The sequence below is a fragment of the Theropithecus gelada genome, chromosome 11 (genome assembly GCF_003255815.1).
Source record: "Theropithecus gelada isolate Dixy chromosome 11, Tgel_1.0, whole genome shotgun sequence".
Classification (NCBI taxonomy): domain Eukaryota; kingdom Metazoa; phylum Chordata; class Mammalia; order Primates; family Cercopithecidae; genus Theropithecus; species Theropithecus gelada.
In genome coordinates, this window is record NC_037679.1 from 92,798,784 (window position 1) to 92,818,741 (window position 19,958).

General features: G+C 51.1%; 1 protein-coding gene across 2 annotated transcripts in view; it reads left to right on the top strand.

Annotated features, from left to right (window-relative positions):
• Positions 1-8,089: 8,089 nt before the first annotated feature.
• FBXL18 (F-box and leucine rich repeat protein 18) overlaps positions 8,090-19,958 on the top strand; it is a 66,852-nt gene continuing 54,983 nt past the window's right edge. The window contains exons 1-2 of one of the 2 annotated variants that reach the window (XM_025403574.1): positions 8,090-8,227; positions 19,557-19,775. In XM_025403574.1, coding sequence (XP_025259359.1) covers positions 8,210-8,227; positions 19,557-19,775 — 237 coding nt within the window. In that variant the 5' untranslated portion in view covers positions 8,090-8,209. The remainder of the gene's footprint in view (positions 8,228-19,556; positions 19,776-19,958) is intronic. The other variant, XM_025403573.1, reaches the window with a different exon arrangement.

The window sequence follows — 19,958 nt, forward strand, 5'->3', positions numbered from 1 at the left end:
TCTTGTCATTTTTTTGAGACAGAGTCTCGCTCTGTCGCCCAGGCAGGAGTGCGGTGGTGTGATCTTGGCTCACTGCAACCTCTGCCTCTGAGGTTTAAGCAATTCTCCTGTCTCATCCTCCCTCGTAGCTAGGACTACAGGCACCGTCACCACGCCCAGCTAATTTTTTTTTGTACTTTTAGTAGAGATGGGGTTTCACCATGTTGCCCAGGCTGGTCTTGAACTACTAACCTCAGGTGATCCACCCGCCTCGGCCTCCCAAAGTTCTGGGATTACAGGCGTGAGCCACTGTGCCCAGCTATTTTATTTTTATTTTTAGAGATGGGATCTCGTTCTGTTGCCCAGGCTTAGTGCATTGGTGTGATCGTCGCTCACTGCAGCCTTGAACTCCTGGCCTCAAGCGATCCTTTCATCTGTTGGTCTCCTAGAGGGGTGGGATTACCAGCATAAGCCAGTGCACCTGGCCAACGCTTTCCTTTTTTTTTTTTTTTTTTCTGAGACAGAGTCTTGCTCTGTCGCCCAGGCTGGAGTGCAGTGGCACGATGTCGGCTCACTGCAAGCTTCACCTCCTGGGTTCACGCCATTCTCCTGCTTCAGTCTCCTGAACAGCTGGGACTACAGGTGCCTGCCACCACACCTGGATAATTTTTTTGTATTTTTAGTAGAGACGGGGTTTTACCGTGTTAGCCAAGATGGTCTCTATCTCCTGGACTCATGATAAGCCCACCTCGGCCTCCTAAAGTGCTGGGATTACAGGCATGAGCCACCGCGCCTGGCCTTACCTGGCTAATTTTTTAAAATTTTTTGGCCGGGCGCGGTGGCTCAAGCCTGTAATCCCAGCACTTTGGGAGGCCGAGACGGGTGGATCACAAGGTCAGGAGATCGAGACCATCCTGGCTAACACAGTGAAACCCCAACTCTACTAAAAAATACAAAAAACTAGCCGGGTGAGGTAGCGGGCGTCTGTAGTCCCAGCTACTCGGGAGGCTGAGGCAGGAGAATGGCATAAACCTGGGAGGCAGAGCTTGCAGTGAGCTGAGATCCGGCCACTGCACTCCAGCCTGAGCGAGAGAGTGAGACTTCGTCTCAAAAAAAAAAAAAAAAATTTTTTTTGTAGAGATGGAGGTCTCGCTATATTGCCTGGGCTGGTCTGAAACTCCTGGCCTCAAGCAATCCTCCTGCCTCCACCTTCCAAAGTACTGGGATTACAGGTATGAGCCACCTGTAATTAAATGCAAATATTTAATCAAATATGGCTATTTCATTACTTAAATATTTAATTAATTAAAAATGCATATTTAATTACTCACGGTGATGGTACACTTGATCTTAGCCAAAACGCTGAATGGTGATAACTATCCACAGTGATAAATGCCATCTAGGAATATTCCGAAGGACAATGGCAGAGGATGCGACGGAATGGTGACATGGTCTAGGGAAGGGTACGGCTTCTGCAGAAGGGATGTGAGGAAGATGAAGAGAAATTAGCCTTGGCCGGGCGCGGTGGCTCACGTCTGTAATCCCAGCACTTTGGGAGGCCGAGGCGGGTGGATCATGAGGTCAGGAGATTGAGACCATCCTGGCTAACACAGTGAAACCCCGTGCCTACTAAAAATACAAAAAATTAGCCGGGCGTGGTGGCGGGCGCCTGTAGTCCCAGCTACTCGGGAGGCTGAGGTGGGAGAATGGCGTGAACCCGGGAGGTGGAGCTCGCAGTGAGCTGAGATGGCACCACTGCACTCCAGCCTGGGCGACAGAGCGAGACTCCGTCTCAAAAAAAAAAAAAAGTAAAAAAGAGAAATTAGCCGGAGGTGGGGTGAGGGCCACTCAACAAGGCAAGTAGCTCATGCAACGACCCTGAGGCCATTAGGTATGAGTGGGAGGATCCCCATGAGTGAGAAGGCCAGATATGCAGTTCAAGCCTGGCCCGGTGACTCACACCTTTAATCCCAGCACTTTGGGAGGCTGAGACAGGTGGATCACTTGAGGTCAGGAGTTCAAGAGCAGCTTGGCCAAATGGCGAAACCCTGTTCCTACTAAAAATACAAAAATTAGCTGGGCATGGTGACAGTTGCCTATAATCCCAACTAGTTGGGAGGCTGAGGCAGGAGAATCACTTGAACCTGGGAGGTGAAGGTTTCAGTGAGCCAAAATTGCGCCATTGCACTCCAGCCTGGGTGACAGTTAGACTCTGTCTTGGAAAAACAAAATACAAAAATTAGCTGGGCGGCCGGGCGCGGTGGCTCAAGCCTGTAATCCCAGCACTTTGGGAGGCCGAGACGGGCGGATCACGAGGTCAGGAGATCGAGACCATCCTGGCTAACACGGTGAAACCCTGTCTCTACTAAACACATACAAAAAACTAGCCGGGCGAGGTGGCGGGCGCCTGTAGTCCCAGCTACTCGGGAGGCTGAGGCAGGAGAATGGCGGGAACCCGGGAGGCGGAGCTTGCATTGAGCTGAGACCCGGCCACAGCACTCCAGCCTGGGTGACAGAGCAAGACTCCGTCTCAAAAAAAAAAAAAAAAAAAAAAAAAAAAAAAAAATTAGCTGGGCGTGGTAGCACATGCCTGTAATCCCAGCTACTCAGGAGGCAAGGCTGGAGAATTCCTTGAACCTGGGAGGCGGAGGTTGCAGTGAGCTAAGATTGCACCATAACACTCCACCCTGGGCGACATGAGCAAAACTCCAGTTTAAAAACAAAAATACAGTTCCAAAAAAATTGATAGACTTTATTTTTTAGAGTAGTTTTAGGTTCCCAACAAAACTGAATGGTGAGTGCAGGAAGTTCCCAGGTACTCACTGTCCCCACACACCCACAGCCTCCCCCTCTATCCACACCCCTACCAGAGGGCTACATGTTACAGCTGATGAAATTGTGTTGACACAGTATCACCCGGAGTCCACAGTTTACATTACAATTCATTGTTTTTTTTTTTTTGAGACAGAGTCTCGCCTTGTCACCCAGGCTGGAGTGTGCAATGTCACCATCTCGGCTCACTGCAACCTCTGCCCCTTGGGTTCAAGCAATTCTCCTGCCTCAGCTTGCCGAGTAGCTGGGATTATAGGTGTGTGCCACCACGCCTGGCTAATTTTTGTATTTTTAGTGCAGACAGGGTTTCATTATGTTGACCAGGCTGGTCTCGAACTCCTGACCTCGTGATCCACCTGCCTCGGCCTCCCAAAGTGCTGGAATTACAGGCGTGAGCCACAGCGCCCAGCCGATAATTCATTCTTGAGTTTAGAGACTAGTCTGGGCAACATAGCGGGACTCTGTCTCTTTTTAAGAAAGAGAGAGGCCGGGCGTGGTGGCTCAAGCCTGTAATCCCAGCACTTTGGGAGGCCGAGACGGGCGGATCACAAGGTCAGGAGATCGCGACCATCCTGGCTAACACGGTGAAACCCCGTCTCTACTAAAAAATACAACAAAAACTAGCCGGGCGTGGTGGCGGGCGCCTGTAGTCCCAGCTACTCGGGAGGCTGAGGCAGGAGAATGGCGTAAACCCGGGAGGCAGAGCTTGCAGTGAGCTGAGATCCGGCCACTGCACCCCAGCCTGGGCGACAGAGCGAGACTCCGTCTCAAAAAAAAAAAAAAAAAAAAAGAAAGAGAGAAAGAGGCCGGGCGTGGTGGCTCACACCTGTAATCCCAGCACTTTGGGAGGCCAAGGCGGGTGGATCACGAGGTCAGGAGATCGAGAGCATCCTGGCTAACACGGTGAAACCCAGTCTCTACGAAAAATACAAACAATTAGCTGAGCATGGTGGCAGGCGCCTGTAGTCCCAGCTACTCGGGAGGCTGAGGCAGGAGAATGGTGTAAACCCAAGAGGCGGAGCTTGCAGTGAGCTGAGATCCAGCCACTGTACTCCAGCCTGGGCGACAGAGTGAGACTCCATCTCAAAAAAAAAAAATAAAGAAAAAGAAAACGAAAGAAAGATAGATGATGGCGGTCAGGTGCAGTGGCTTACACCTGTAATCCCAGCACTTTAGGAGGCTGAGGCGGTTGGATCACCTGAGGTCAGGAGTTGGGGACCAGCCTGACCAACATGGCGAAACCCCGTCTCTACTAAAAATACAAAAAAATTAGGTGGGTGTGGTGTCAGGTGCCTGTAATCCCAGCTACTTGGGAGGCTGAGGCAGGAGAATTAGTTGAACCCAGGAGGTGAAGGTTACAGTGAGCTAAGATCATGCCATTGCACTCCAGCTTGGGAGACAAGAATGAAACTCCATCTCCAAAAAAAAAAAAAACGAAAGAAAAAGAAAGAAAAGAAAGATAGATGGTGGCACGTGCAACCATCCTGGCTAATTTTTCTCTTGAGGGGGTTTCACCATGTGGCCCAGGCTGGTCTCGAACTCCTGGACTCAAGTAATCTTCCCACCTTGGCCTCCCAAAGCGCTGGGATTACAGGCAGGAGCTGCTGTGCCCGGCCTCGGACCCCACTGTGGATGAATTGGAAAGGAGTGGAGAGTGGGGCAGTCACAGACCACTACCATAGCCTGCCTCATTTCCAGGCCCTGTGCCAGGTTCTCAGTGAACTCACAGGGCCTAGTACTCTGCCCTGGCCTCAGAGTCCCACTGCCCACCACAGTCAGCCAGGTGCTCCAGGGGGCTCTCACACCTTGAGCTGTGGGGACTCTGTGAGGAACTGTCACCCAGATCCAGCCTCTCCAATCCCAGAATGGCCTGTGTGAGAGTGACAGCAGCCAGGCGCTGGCACCGACTCTGCCCCTGCGGTCTTTGCACCCAACATTCAGTGGTTTCCATCTTTCTTTCTTTTTTTCAAGATGGAGTCTCGCTCTGTCGCCCAGGCTGGAGTGCAGTGGTGTAATCTCGGCTCACTGCAACCTCCGCCTCCTGGGTTCAAGCGATTCTTATGCCTTAGCCTCCCGAGTAGCTGGGATGACAGGTGCCCGCCATCACACCCAGCTAATTTTTATATTTTCAGTAGAGACTAAAGTGCGGAGATTACAGGTGTGAGTCACTGCACCCGGCCTCATTGGTTTTCATGTTGAATGTTCCTGAGACTTGGGGACGCTTATACAATGTGGGACTCCTTCCTTACTAGAATTCATAATAGTATTAGTGGTTATAGCTTCCGTTGATTGAATCATTCCTCTGCACTGGACACTTAGATGCATTATCTCATTCAATTCATCATTTATTTGGCAAACACTGATCAAGGGCCTGCTACTGCCAAGCACTGTTCTAGCGGAGGACAGAAAATAAACAGGTCAGGCTGGGCAGAGGGCTCACGCCTGTAATCCCAAACACTTTGGGAGGCCGAGGAGGGCGGATCACAAGGTCAGGAGATCAAGACCATCCTGACTAACATGGTGAGATCCCGTCTCTACTAAACAAAATACAAAAACTTAGCCGGGTGTGGTGGCTGTTGCCTGTAGTCCCAGCTACTTGGGAGGCTGAGGCAGGAGAATGGCGTCAACCAGGAGGCGGAGCTTGTAGTGAGCCGAGATTGCACCACTGCACTCCAGCCTGGGCGACAGAGCCAGACTCCGTCTCAAAAAAAAAAAAGAAATCATACTGGATTAAGATGAGCCCTTAAATCCAACATGACTGGTGTCCTTAGAAGATGAGTAGAGGACACAAAGAGAGACGGTGGGGAGACGGCCACCTGAAGACGGAGGAGGACGTTGGAGTAATGAGCTGCAGGCTGAGGGACTCCAAAGATTGCAGGGAACCACCCAAGCTACGAAAAAGGTCAGCATGGTGGTTCACACCTGTACTCCCAGCACTTTGGGAGGCTGAGGCAGGAGGATCACTTAAGTCCAGGAGTTCAAGACCAGCCTGGGTAACACAGCAAGACCCTGTCTCTATTTAAAAAAATATAAAATTAAAAGGAAAAAGTGAGGGAGGATCCTTTCCTAGAGCCTTTGAAGGCAGCATGATCCACTGTCATCTTTATTTCCAATTTCTGGCCTCTGGAACTGTAAGAGAAGACATTTCTGCTGTTCACCCTACCCCTTTGTGACACTTTCTTAAGCCAGCTCTAGAAAAGGAATACACTTGCTTAGGGTCACCCTAGAAGTCAGTTCCAGTATTCAAACCCAGTTCTTTTTTCTTTTTTCTTTTTTTTTTTGAGACAGAGTCTCGCTCTGTTGCCCAGGCTGGAGTGCAGTGGCCGGATCTCAGCTCACTGCAAGCTCCGTCTCCCGAGTTCACACCATTCTCCTGCCTCAGCCTCCCGAGTAGCTGGGACTATAGGTGCCCATCACCACGCCCAGCTAATTATTTGTATTTTTAGTGGAGATGGGGTTTCACTGTGTTAGCCAGGATGGTCTCTATCTCCTGACCTCGTGATCTGCCCACCTCGTCCTCCCAAAGTGCTGGGATTACAGGTTTTTTTTTTTTTAAATGATATTAATATTTTATTTTTTTGAAATGGATTCTCGCTCTGTTGCCCAGGCTGGAGTGCAATGGTACCATCTTGGCTCACTGCAACCTCCGCCTCCTGGGTTCAAGCAATTCTCCTGCCTCAGCCTCATAATTAGCTGGGATTACAGGTGTGCACCACCACGTCTGGCTAATTTTTGTATTTTTTTTTTAGTAGAGACGGGGTTTCACCTTCTTGGTCAGGCTGGTCTCGAACTCCTGACCTCAGGTGATTCACCTGCCTCAGCCTCCCAAAGTTCTGGGATTACAGGCGTGAGCCACTGCGCCTGGGCTTTTTTTTTTTTTTCTTTCTTTCTTCGTCTTTTTTGTAGAAAGAAGTCTTGCTGTGTTGCCCACGCTGGTCTCAAACCCATGGGACTCAAGTGATCCTCCTGCCTCAGCCTCCCAAGGTGCTAGGATTATAGGCGTGAGCCACTGTGCTTGGCCTCAAACCCAGTTCTTTTGATTTCAGAGAATGAACTTTCCCCAGGGATTTTTATTAGTAAAGTATTTTTATTTATTTATTTGTTGAGGAGACAAGAGTCTTGCTCTGTCATCCAGGCTGGAGCGCAGTGGCACAATCTCAGCTCACTGCAGCCTGGAACTCCTGGGCTCAAGCGATCCTCCCGCCTCAATCTCCAGAAAATGTTTTGTAATTTTTATAGACGGCGTGGGGGTTCTTGCTGTGTTGCCCAGGCTGGTCTGGAACGACTGCCCTCAAGGGATCCTCCCGCTTAGGCCTGTTGAAGTGCTGGAATTACAGGCGTAAGCCATCCTGTCAGCTCTAAGTATGTATGTATGCATCTATGAATGTATGTATGTACGTATGTTATGTATGTATTTTGAGACACTCTCACTCTGTTGCTCAATCTGGAGTGCAGTGGCAAGATGTCTGCTACTGCAACCTCCATCTCCCAGGTTCCAGCGATTCTCCTGCCTCAGCCTCCCGAATAGCTGGGATTACAGGCGTGTGCCACCACGCCCAGCTAATTTTTGTATTTTTAGTAGAGACGGGTTTCGCCATGTTGGCTGGGCTGGTCTCAAACTCCTGACCTCAGGCGATCCGTCCGTCTCGGCCTCCCAAAGTGCTGGGGTTACCGGCATAAGCCACCAAGCCCGGCCGGGTCTAATTATTTTAAAACGCAAACGCTTAAGTGTGAGGGCGCATACATTCATATTTACTTAGCAAATATGTATTGTCAGTGTCTATCACATTCCAGGGACAGTTTCAGGTATTGGGAAATCCTGTCCCTGCTTACAGTTTATTAGAGGAGGACCAAAAAAAAAAAAAAAAGATACAGTCGGTCAGATGGTGCAAAACTCTATGGAGAAACACATAGGATGAGAAGGAAGTTTCGGGGTGTATGTGAAGGTAGAGAGGAGGCGACGCTATTCCATGAGGTGTGCTCAGGACCTGTTGCTTTTGCACACGAAAGACAGTGGGAAGGGCAAATGCAAAAGCCTGCCGGGGGGAACGCGCTAGGCCGGCATCGGGAGGCCGGGTGGCTGGAAAAGAGCGTGCAGACGGCAGAGGGGGGTCTAAGAACGAGCTCAGAAAAGAGGCAGAGGCCCCTGGAGCCCTTCCTGCCTCCCTTGCGCTCCAGCAGCTCCTCGGGTGGAGCCACATCCAACATGGCGGCCGCCTGCGGCCCGCCTGCGGGCGAACGGAAGTGCGTGTCGGCGGGCGCCGGAAGTGACGAGAGCCCGCTCCCTGCGGGGTCTCGGTTGAGCCGTGGACGCGCCGGCTTCGAGCATCCCTATCCCGGCAGGTGGGAGGCCCCGGGGTTGCGGCTCCCGCTGCCGCGGCTCGGCCCCGCCAGCGACATGGCCAGCTCCGGAGAGGTACTGTCCGCGCCTGTCTCCGCTCTGCTTCTGCTTTGGCGGCCTCGGTCCCCCTGGGTTCTTCCATCCCGACCCGGGTTCCCTTGCATCCTTTCTATCCCGACCCCTACCCCGCCCGTCCTTCCCATCCCGACCCTGGCCTTACCCCTGCTCTCGTCTTTCCCGCATCCTGTCCCTAAGACTCCTGCCCTGCCTCGGAAGGCACAAGCTGTCTCCCCTTTCGCTCGTCCATTCCTGATGCCAGAGTTGCCCCCGTCTCTCCGTCCCCTGAGGGTCCAGGCTTCTCCGAGGCCCCTTTCTCAGTGCCCCGTTTCCTTGGCTGGGCCCCTGCAGCCCTGGGACATTCCCCCTCCGTGCCAACGTCCTACTCCATCTTCTATCTCTGGATGCTCAGTTTCAGCCCCAACCCACTTCTCTCTGGAGCCTGCTTGCTGAATGACGTGGGGGGCGGGTGATGGAGGAAAAGCCATTTCATCTGGGGGACTTACGACGTACCCTGGAATTCTTTCCCAACACTCCCCAAATCTGGGTCCGATGGAGAAGCCCGCCGCGCCCCTGTAATGTGGTGCAAGGTATTGTCTCTGCAGACAGGGGTGTAGCGGGGACTCTAGACTCTGACTAGTGGCTTCCCCGTGATGCTTCCTGCCTATCTGTATGGGCACCTAGGTTGGTATCTGTCACTTTTCAGGACTCAGATCGTTGGGTGCACTTCACAGATTTAGGAGCTTGCCTGGGTTCTAGGGAGCAGGAGTGAGAGGCTCAAGTGTCTTCCTCAGAGTGATGGGGCAGGGGTCTGTGGAGATGGCTGGGGTTCGCTGTGCTCATCGCCCCTCTTCATTTGAAGTGAATTTGGCCTATAAATGACCCCAGTGGCTTCTTCATTGACACGGAACGGTATGTGGCCCAACTGCAGATTGATAAGATTGAAATGAAGATTCCAGTTAGCTGTGCGTGCTTGGGGTTAGGGAAGGAGGGTCCTGGTACCTTGGTCTTACAGAATTCCAGCTCAAAGGACCCTCTGTTCCTTTTGTTGTTTGTTTGTTTTTTGTTTTTGAGACAGAGTCTCACTCTGTCGCCCAGGCAGGCTGGAGTGCAGAGGTGCGATCTGCAACCTCCGCCTCCCCGGCTCAAGTGATTCTCTTGTCTCAGCCTCCCAAGTAGCTGGGACTACAAGCGTGCATCACAACACCTGGCTAATTTTTGTATTTTTAGTGGAGACGGGGTTTTGCCATGTTGGCCAGGCTTGTCTCAAACTCCTGACCTCAGGTAATCCACCCACCTTGGCCTCCCAAACTGTTGGGATTACAGGCATGAGTCACTGCACCCAGCTGGGCTCTGCTTTTTTTTGTTTGTTTGTTCCAGTAGCACTTCACATGGTTCAGTGCCTCTTTTTCTTTTTCTTTCTTTCTTTTTTTTTTGAGACGGAGTCTTGCTCTGTTTCCTAGGCTGTCGTGCAGTGGCGCAATCTCGGCTCACTGCAAGCTCTACCTCCCGGGTTCACGCCATTCTCGTGCCTCAGCCTCCCGCGTAGCTGGGACTACAGGCACCCGCCACCACGCCCAGCTAATTTTTTGTGTTTTTTTAGTAGAGACGGGGTTTCATCGTGTTAGCCAGGATGGTCTCAATCTCCTGACCTTGTGATTCACCTGCTTCGGCCTCCCAAAGTGCTGGGATTACAGGCGTGAGCCACCACGCCCGGCCTCAGTGCCTCTTTTTCTCGAGTATTAAAAATGATCCTATCAGGGCATGGTGGCTTATGCCTGTAATTCTAGTACTTTGGGAGGCCAAGGTGGGCAGATTGCTTGAGCCCAGGAGTTGGAGACCAGTCTGGGGAACATGGAAACCCTGTCTTTACAAAAATTAGCTGGGTGCGGCAGCTCACGCCTATAATCCCATCACTTTGGGAGGCCGAGCCGGCAGATCACGAGGTCAGGAGTTCGAGACCAGCCTGGCCAACATGGTGAAATCCCCATCTCTACCAAAAATACAAAAAAATTAGCCAGGTGTGGTGGCACATGCCTGCAGTCCCAGCTATCCGAGAGGCTGAGGCAGGAGAATCCCTTGAACCTGGGCAACGGAGGTTGCAGTAAGCTGAGATCACGCCATTGCACTCCAGCCTTGGTGACAGAGCGAGACTCCGTATCAAAACAAAACAAAACAAAAAAACGAAAATTAGCTGGGTGGGGTGGTGTGCACCTGTAGTACTGGCTACTGGGGAGGTTGAGGTGGGAGGATTGCTTGAACCTGGGAGGTGGAGGTTGTACTGAGCTGAGATCATAGCACTGTACTCCAGCCTGGGCAAAAGAGTAAAACTGTGGGCCGGGCGCGGTGGCTCAAGCCTGTAATCCCAGCACTTTGGGAGGCCGAGACGGGCGGATCACGAGGTCAGGAGATCGAGACCATCCTGGCTGACACGGTGAAACCCCGTCTCTACTAAAAAATACAAAAAACTAGCCGGGCGAAGTGGCGGGCGCCTGTGGTCCCAGCTACTCGGGAGGCTGAGGCAGGAGAATGGCGTGAACCCGGGAGGCGGAGCTTGCAGTGAGCCGAGATCCGGCCACCGCACTCCAGCCTGGGCGACAGAGCCAGACTCAGTCTCAAAAAAAAAAAAAAAAAAAAAAAGAGTAAAACTGTGTTCTCCCTAAAAATGAATAAACCAAAAAAACCCTACAGAAACTCTCTGGCTAGGCATGGTGGCTCTTGCCTATAATCCCAGTGCTGTGGGAGGCCAAGATAGGAAGATTACTTGAAGCCAGGAGTTCGAGACCAGCCTGAACAACATAACAAGATCCCATTTCTACAAAAATTACAAAATTAGCCTGGTGTGGGGGCATGCGCCTGTAGTCCCATCTACTCGGGAGACTGAGGCAGGAGGATCACTTGAGCCCGGGAGGCCATGGCTGCAATGAGCTATGATTGTGCTACTGTACTCCCGCTTAGGAGATGGAGTGAAACCCTGTCTCAAAAAAAAAAAAAAAAAAAAGTAAATAAAAAATGCTCCCTGTTCAAAACGCTTTCCTGCAGTGGTGGGGAAATCATTACAGTTTGTCTGATGAGACTGGAAGGGGAGACCTGGTCAGCTGTGGAAGGCAGTGAGTTAAGTGTGCCTGGAGAGTACTGGGAGGGCTTCCCTGAGGAAGGAGCTTTTGAGCTGAAGTTTGAGAGTGTAGCAGTTTCCCTTGCTTGGTGGCATGTCTGGTCAACGGGACAGCTTGTGCATAGACTGGGTGGCAGCAGTGCTGTGTCTCAAGGGACGGCCTAGAAAATGCCAAATAGATAAGCAAAGCCCTAAGAAGAGGGGCACTGAAGAAAGAGTAAAGACCTTAACATCGTTTATCCCTTTAGATCACGCCTGCGATTGAACACTTTTCAAATTTCTTGCTGTATTGCTTAGGCTGATCTCCAACTCCTGGGCTCAAGCTATCCTCCCACCTTGTCCTTCCAAAGTGCTGGGGTTATAGGTGTGAGCCACCGTACCTGGTCAGTTGGTGTTTGTTGTTGTTGAGACAGGGTCTTGCTGTGTCACCCAGGCTGGAGGGCAATGGCACAATCTTGGCTCATTGCAGCCTCTACCTCCCGGATTCAAGAGATTCTCCTGCCTCAGCCTCCCAAGTACCTGGGACGACAGGTGCTTGCCACCACGCTGGGCTAATTTGTGTATTTTTGTAGAGACGGGGTTTCACCACGCTGGCCAGGATGGTCTTGATCTCTTGATCTTGTAGTCTGCCCGCCTTGGCCTCCCAAAGTGCTGGGATTACAGGCGTGAGCCACCGCGCCTGGCCAATGAACTCGTTTCTATACACTTGTCTAGTTTCAGTAGTTGTCAACACATGACCCATCTGGGTTCATCTCTGTCTCCCCTTCTCGCCCGACTCTTTCCCACCTCTCCCGTCCTCCGTGGATTAGTTAAAGCACATCCCAGACATCTTACCAGCTGATTTGTGAATTCTGTGATTTCACTGGGTGCCTGAGTCATAAATAGGTTAGGGCCCATTCTTTATTTTTTTGTTTTTATTTATTTATTTCTTTTAAGACGGAGCTTCACTCTTGTCGCCCAGGCTGGAGTGCAATGGCACAATCTTGGCTCACCACAACCTTTGCCTCCCAGGTTCAAGCGATTCTCCTGCCTCAGCCTCCCAAGTAGCTGGGATTACAGACACGTGCCACCACGCCTGGCTAATTTTTGTATTTTTAGTAGAGATGGGGTTTCACTATCTTGGCCAGGCTGGTCTCGAACTCCTGACCTCATGATCCACCTGCCTTGGCCTCCCAAAGTGCTGGGATTACAGGCGTGAGCCACCATTCCTGGCCCATTCTTTATTTTTATTTCTCTTTTTCTTTTTAAAATTTTTCATAGAGATGGGGTGTCACTATGTTGCTCAGGCTGGTCTCAAACCCCTGACCTCAAGTGATCCTCCCACTGTGGCCTCCCAGATTGCTGGGATTATAGGTGTGAGCCCCTGCACCCAGCCCAGGCTAGGGTTCTTTCTGGGAGGAGATGTTTTTTGGCAGGTAATAAGATTTTAGATCCTTCTTTTTTTTTTTGAGATGGAGTCTCGCTCTGTCGCCCAGGCTGGAGTGCAGTGGCATGATCTTTGCTCACTGCAAGCTCCGCCTCTTGGGTTCACGCCATTTTCCTGCCTCAGTCTCCCAAGTAGCTGGGACTACAGGCACCCGCCACCACATCTGGCTAATTTTTTTTTTTTTTTGAGACGGAGTTTCACTCTTGTTGCCCGGGCTGGAGTGCCATGGCACTATCTCAGCTCACTGCAACCTCCTCCTCCCAGGTTCAAACGATTCTCTTGCCTCAGCCTCCTAAGTAGCTGGGATTACAGGCACGCACCACCACGTCCGCATTTGTATTTTTGTAAAAAAAATACAAATTTTTTTTGTATTTTTAGTAGAGATGGGGTTTGTCCACGTTGGTCAGGCCGGTCTCGAACTATTGACCTCAGGTGATCCGCCCGCCTTGGCCTCCCAAAGTGTTGACATTACAGGCATGAGCCACTGCACCCGGCCCCTGGCCAATTTTTTTGTATTTTTAGTAGAGACGGGGTTTCACTGTGTTATCCAGGATGGTCTTGATCTCCTGACCTCGTGATCCACCTGCCTTGGCCTCCCAAAGTGCTGGGATTACAGGTGTGAGCCACCGCACCCGGTCAAGATTTCAGATCTTAATTTTGCTTAACTTTTGAAAAAAACTAGGCTGGGCACAGATCACTTGAGCTCAGGAGTTTGAGACCAGCCTGGGCAACATGGCAAAACTCTGTCTCTACAAAAAAAGGGTTTTGAAAAAACTGAAATGTTACATATTCTGAAAAGTACATAAAACACAGAGTTTAGCGAATAGCTAAACTCTTTAAACCACTTTCAAGTTGTCATTATAGCCGATGGTTCCTAGTGTGCCTGGTAAGCACATTCCAGGGCCTGCCACTCACACCAGAATTGGAATTTCAGGAGACCCCAGAAATGAGGTGCCTGGTCCGGACCTGTCTGGAAACCCCAGCTGCCCTTTCCTGGTGGTGGAGGGAAGGGAGGTTCTGGGCTTACCCCAGGCCTTGTGGCAGGCATTACTCGTCCTTTGACCTCTAGTCAGTTACCTAGATTTTATTTTTGGAGACAGGATATCGCTCTGTCGCCTAGGCTGGAGTGCAGTGGCGCGATCATGGCTCACTGCAGCCACCACTTCCCGGGTTCAGGTGATCCTCCCACCTCTGCCTCTTGAGTAGCTGGGACTGACTCTAGACACGTGCCGCCATGCCCAGCTAATTTTTTTTTTTTGGATGGAGTCTCCCTCTGTTGCCCAGGCTGGAGTGCAGCGGCGCGATCTCAGCTCACTGCAACCTCGACCTCCCAGGGTCAAGTGATTCTCCTGCCTCAGCCTCCTGAGTAGCTGGGACTACAGGTGCATGCCACCAAGCCTGGCTAATTTTTGTATTTTTAGTAGAAACGGGGTTTCACCATTTTGGTCAGGCTGGTCTCGAACTCCTGACCTCGTGATCTGCCTGCTTTGGCCTCCCAAAGTGTTGGGATTACAGGCGTGAGCCACAGTGCCCGGCTCAACTAATTTTTTGTATTTTTTTGTAGAGACGAGGTTTTGCCACATTGCCCAGGCTGCAACTTGGGTTTTTTTTTTTTTTTTTTTTTTTTTTTTTGAGACAGAATCTTACTCTTTCGCCCAGGCTGGAGTGCAGTGGTGTGATCTTGGCTCACTGCAACCTCCATCTCCTGGGTTCAAGCAATTCTCCTTGCCTCAGCCTCCCTAGCAGATGGGATTACAGGCGCCTGCCACCACGCCCAGCTAATTTTTGTATTTTTAGTCGAGATGGGGTTTCACCATGTTGGCCAGGCTGGTCTCGAACTCCTGACCTCAAGTGATCCGCCTGCCTCAACCTCCCAAAGTGCTGGAATTACAGGCATGAGCCACTGCGCCCATTCTGCACCCTGGTTTTTGTTTCCTCTCTAGAGCTTGCCACCTTTTTTGGTGCAAGGTGCCTTCACAGAGTTGCATCCAGAAGCCTAAGTTCCAGGGAAATGACTCAACTCACCCTCCCAGCAGCCGCCTCCTAGGGTCCTCTGGCCAGAGATGGAGAGTGGGCGTGGGGGCCCATTCGAGCTACTTCCTGGGCCAGCTTCTCTTGTCTGGGCATCACCCCCGAATGCCTGCCCCAGCAGGTTGGGTGCTGGCCCCACAATTGCATTAGAGGTCTGGCCTGAGATGAAACTTCTTGGTTTGTTTTTTTTTTGGACGGAGTCTCGCTCTGTTGCCCAGGCTGGAGCGCAGTGGCACGATCTTGGCTCACTGCAAACTCCGACTCCCGGGTTCAAGCGATTCTTCTGCCTCAGCCCCCCAAGTTGCTGGGATAGTTGCTGCAGACAGTAGCCCGCCACCACGTCTGGCTAACTTTTGTATTTTTAGTAGAGATGGGGTTTCACCATATTGATCAGTCTGGTCTTGAACTCCTGACCTTGTAATCTGCCCACTTCGGCCTCCCACAGTTCTGGGGATTACAGGCGTGAGCCACCGCGCCCAGCTGAAGCTTCTCTTTTATTTGGGGCACAGCATGTGGAAAAAATGATGCTGTGGCATTTGCTGGGGCTGGGTGGAGAGAGCTGGAACTGAATTCCTGACATGCTGTCTCTCCCTCTCTTTTTAAAAAAAATTATTGTGATTTCTATGCGGTTTTTTTTTTTTTTTTTTTTTGAGACGGAGTCTCGCTCTGTCGCCCAGGCTGGAGTGCAGTGGCCGGATCTCAGCTCACTGCAAGCTCCGCCTCCCGGGTTTACGCCATTCTCCTGCCTCAGCCTCCGGAGTAGCTGGGACTACAGGCGCCCGCCACCTCGCCCGGCTAGTTTTTTTGTATTTTTTAGTAGAGACGGGGTTTCACCGTGTTCGCCAGGATGGTCTCGATCTCCTGACCTCGTGATCCGCCCGTCTCGGCCTCCCAAAGTGCTGGGATTACAGGCTTGAGCCACCGCGCCCGGCCTCTATGCGGTTTTAAGAAAAATTCAGTATGATAGTGTAACTTTGGAATCCATATGATGCTGGAGTTTTTTTTTGTTTGTTTGTTTTTGAGACAGAGTCTCGCTCTGTCACCCAGGCTGGAGTGCAGTGGCATGATCTCGGCTCACTGCAACCTCTGCCTCCTGGGTTCAAGCAATTCTCATGTCTCAGCCTCCCAAGTAGCCGGGATGACAGGTGCCTGCCACCGCGCCTGGCTAATTTTTGTATTTTTAGTAGAGACTGGGTTTCACCATGTTGCCCAGGCCTGTCTCGAAATCCTAACCTCAGGTGATCCACCCATCTCAGCCTCCGAAAGTGCTGGGATGACAGGTGTGAGCACAGCATTACAGCGCCTGGTCCAATGCTGGAGTTTTTAAGAGTATTTTGTCCTAAGTTCTCACTCTTACTACGTGAGCTCTGTGATGGCATTCTCATAAATCTGCAAATCAGGAATTGGGAGGGGTACAGTTCATTCCTTGATAAGGATTGTTCCTGGTTCTGATAAAGATTGTCCCTGGTTCTGATAAAGATTGTCTCCTATTCTGATATTGTCTCTGATTCTGATAAAGATTGTCTCTGGTTCTGGTAAAGATTGTCCCTGATTTGGGAGTCTGTCTTTTGGGGATGGGCCCCACAGGTCTGGGGTGGGTTCCAGGAATCTGATTTTTATTTATTTATCTTTTTTTTTTTTTTTTTTTGAGATAAGGTATCTCTCTCTGTCATCCAGGCTGGAGTACAGTGGCAATATCCTAGCTCACTGCAGCCTCAACTTCCTGAGCTGAAGCGATCCTCCCACCTCAGCCTCTTGAGTAGCAGGAACAACAGACGCATGCCACTGTGTCCCACTAATTTTTTTTTTTTTAGACTAAGTCTCGCTCTGTTGCCCAGGTTGAATGCAATGGCGTGATCTCGGCTCACGGCAACCTCTACCTCCTGGGTTCAAGTAATTCTGCTTCAGCCTCCTGAGTAGCTGGGATTATAGGCGCCTACTACCAGGCCCAGAGAATTTTTGTATTTTTTTCTTTGGTTTTTTTTTTTTTTTTGAGACGGAGACTCGCTCTGTCGCCCCGGGCTGGAGTACAGTGGCCGGATCTCAGCTCACTGCAAGCTCCGCCTCCCGGGTTCACGCTGCCTCAGCCTCCGGAGTAGCTGGGACTACAGGCGCCCGCCTAATTTTTTGTATTTTTTTAGTAGAGACGGGGTTTCACCGTGTTAACCAGGATGGTCTCGATCTCCTGACCTCGCGATCCGCCCATCTTGGCCTCCCAAAGTGCTGGGATTATAGGCTTGAGCCACCGTGCCTGGCCCTCTTTCTTTTGTTTTGAGATGGAGTCTCACTCTATCACCAGGCTGGAGTGCAGTGGCACTATCTTGGCTCACTGCAACCTCTACCTCCCGGGTTCAAGTGATTCTTCTGCCTTGGCCTCCCGAGTAGCTTAAACTACAGGCACGCGCCACCACGCCTGGATAATTTTTGTGTTTTTAGTAGAGACGGGGTTTCACCATGTTGGCCAGGCTGGTCTCGAGAACTGACCTCGTGATCCGCCCACCTCAGCCTCCCAAAATGCTGGGATTACAGGCGTGAGCCACCACGCCCAGCCTGTCCTAATTTTTTTTTGAGACAGAGTGTTGCTGTGTCACCCAGGCTGGAGTACAGTGGTGCAATCTTGGCTCCCTGCAACCTCTGCCTCCCAGGTTCAAGTGATTCTCCTGCCTCAGCCTCCTGAGTAGCTGGGACTATAGGCGCCTGCCACCAAGCCCAGGTAATTTTTGTATTTTTAGTACATACGGGGTTTCACCATGTTGGCCAGGCTGGTCTCGATCTCTTGACCTTGTGATTTCCCCACCTTGGCCTCCCAAAGTGCTGGGATTGCAGGTGTGAGTCACTGTGCCCGGCCTTGTCCTGCTAATTATTAAAATATTAGGAGGCAAGGCAGAAGTAAGTTTCGAACCTCTGACCCTCATGACCCTCATGGGTGCTTACGGGCCATGTCCTTTGGTTTCCGTGTGGCTTTCTCTTTTGGAGGATGGAGGGTACTTCTTTGTTCCCAGGGAAGAACAGGTGGGACACATTTCAGGACACCCATCTAGGGCCTGGCGAGGGCTTAGCGGGATGGGAAGCCTGTCTGGAGAGGGTGAGAGGACGGTCGCGGTCAGAGTTCCCAGGAAACCTCTGACACCTGCGTGGGGTGTGCAGCCAGGCTTCCTCCACAGCCTTCATGGTTGCCATGGCAGCAGCCAGGCTTTGCAAAACTCAGAGCTTCCATCCAGGCAAATATGTACAGGAAGCAGGAGCAGGCTGGAGCCAGAGGGTCGTGTAGACACATTCCCTGGAAAAATGATGCAGTCGAGATGATCCCAGGCACTCTCTCCTCAGCGTGGTCTTTACAGAGAGCAGCTGCTCTGAGAAGCTCCCCTTGGTAAAGCCTTCTGCCTTCCTTTGTCCCTGATTTGGGGACTTCATGTCTCATTAGGTCCAGCTCTTCTCCCTCTTCATTGTATAAACCAAAAAGGCATCAGGCATTTTGACTCAGGCCCACATGAGGGAAGAACACCTTGTAATTTGCCAGATTTTAACTACAGCAATGCAAAAGGAAGTGTGCATGGCCAGGTGCGGGGCTCATGCCTGAAAGGCCAGCGTTTTGGAGGGCAGATCACTTGAGGCCAGGAGTTCAAGACCAGCCTGACCAACATGGCGAAACCCTGTCTTTACTAAAAACACAAAAATTAGCTGGGCATGGTGGCACATGCCTTTAATCCCAGCTACTCAGGAGGCTGAGGCACGGAAATGTCTTGAACCTGCGAGGTGGAGTTTGTAGTGAACCAAGATCGCACCACTGCACTCCAGCCTGGGCCACAGAGTGAGACTCTTTCTCCAAAAAAAAAAAAAAAAAAAAAAAAAAGGCCGGGCATGGTGGCTCACACCTGTAATCCCAACACTTTGGGAGACTGAGGCGGACGAATCACTTGAGGTCAGAAGTTCGTGACCTGGTTGGCCAACATGGTGAAACCCTGTCTCTACTAAAAAGACAAAAATTAGCTGTGTGTGGTGGCAGTTGCCTGTAATCCCATTTGGGAGGCTGAGGCAGGAAAATTGCTTTAACCTGGGAGATGGAGGTTGCAGTGAACCAAGATTGCGTCACTGCACTCCACCCTGGGCGACAAAGCAAGACCTTGTCTCAAAAAAAAAAAAAAAGAAAAAAGAAGAGGCCGGGCATGGTGGCTCACACCTGCGATCCCAGCACTTCAGGAGGCCCAGGAGTTCAAGACCAGCCTGGGCAGCATGGCAAGACCCTGTCTCTATTATAACAAAACACCCTTTGGGAGGCCAAGGCAGGCGGATCACTTGCCCAGGAGTTTGAGATCAGCCTGAGCAACATAGGGAAACCCTGTCTCTACAATAAAACAAAAAAATTAGCTGGACAAAGTGGCATGTGCCTGTGGTCTCAGCTACTTGGGAGGCTGAGGCAGGAGAATCACTGAAGCCTGGGAGGTGGAGGTTGCAGTGAGCTGAGATCATGCCATTGCACTCCAGCCTGGGCAATAAGAGTGAAACTTCCGTCTCATAAAATAAATAAGTAAATAAATAAAGACATAATGATCTTTTTTCTAATCTTTCATTTTTGAAGGGAGACCCTGGCTTACAGCTCTATAATTGGGGTTTTGAAGGATTTTGAATTCTTTGTTATGCAGTTGAGATTTTTAGTAAAAGCACTTTCTTTCCCATGGATAAGAGCTTCTCTTTGCTCCTCTCCCTAGCTGCAGGCTGGGCTGACAGCCATCCTTGGGGATCCTGTGGGAATTTGGTGTCCCCCTTATTTTCAGGACATATCCAATGATGATGATGACATGCACCCTGCAGCAGCCGGGATGGCGGACGGGGTCCACCTCCTGGGGTTCTCTGATGAGATTCTCCTTCACATCCTGAGTCACGTCCCCAGCACAGACCTGATTCTGAACGTCCGGCGTACCTGTCGGAAGCTCGCAGCCTTGTGCCTTGATAAGAGCCTCATCCACACCGTGTTGCTGCAAAAGGACTATCAGGTGAGTAGGCGTGGGGGCAGGAGATAAGAAACAAGCTAGGCCGGGCGCGGTGGCTCAAGCCTGTAATCCCAGCACTTTGGGAGGCCGAGACGGGCGGATCACGAGGTCAGGAGATCAAGACCATCCTGGCTAACACGGTGAAACCCCATCTCTACTAAAAAATACAAAAAACTAGCCGGGCGA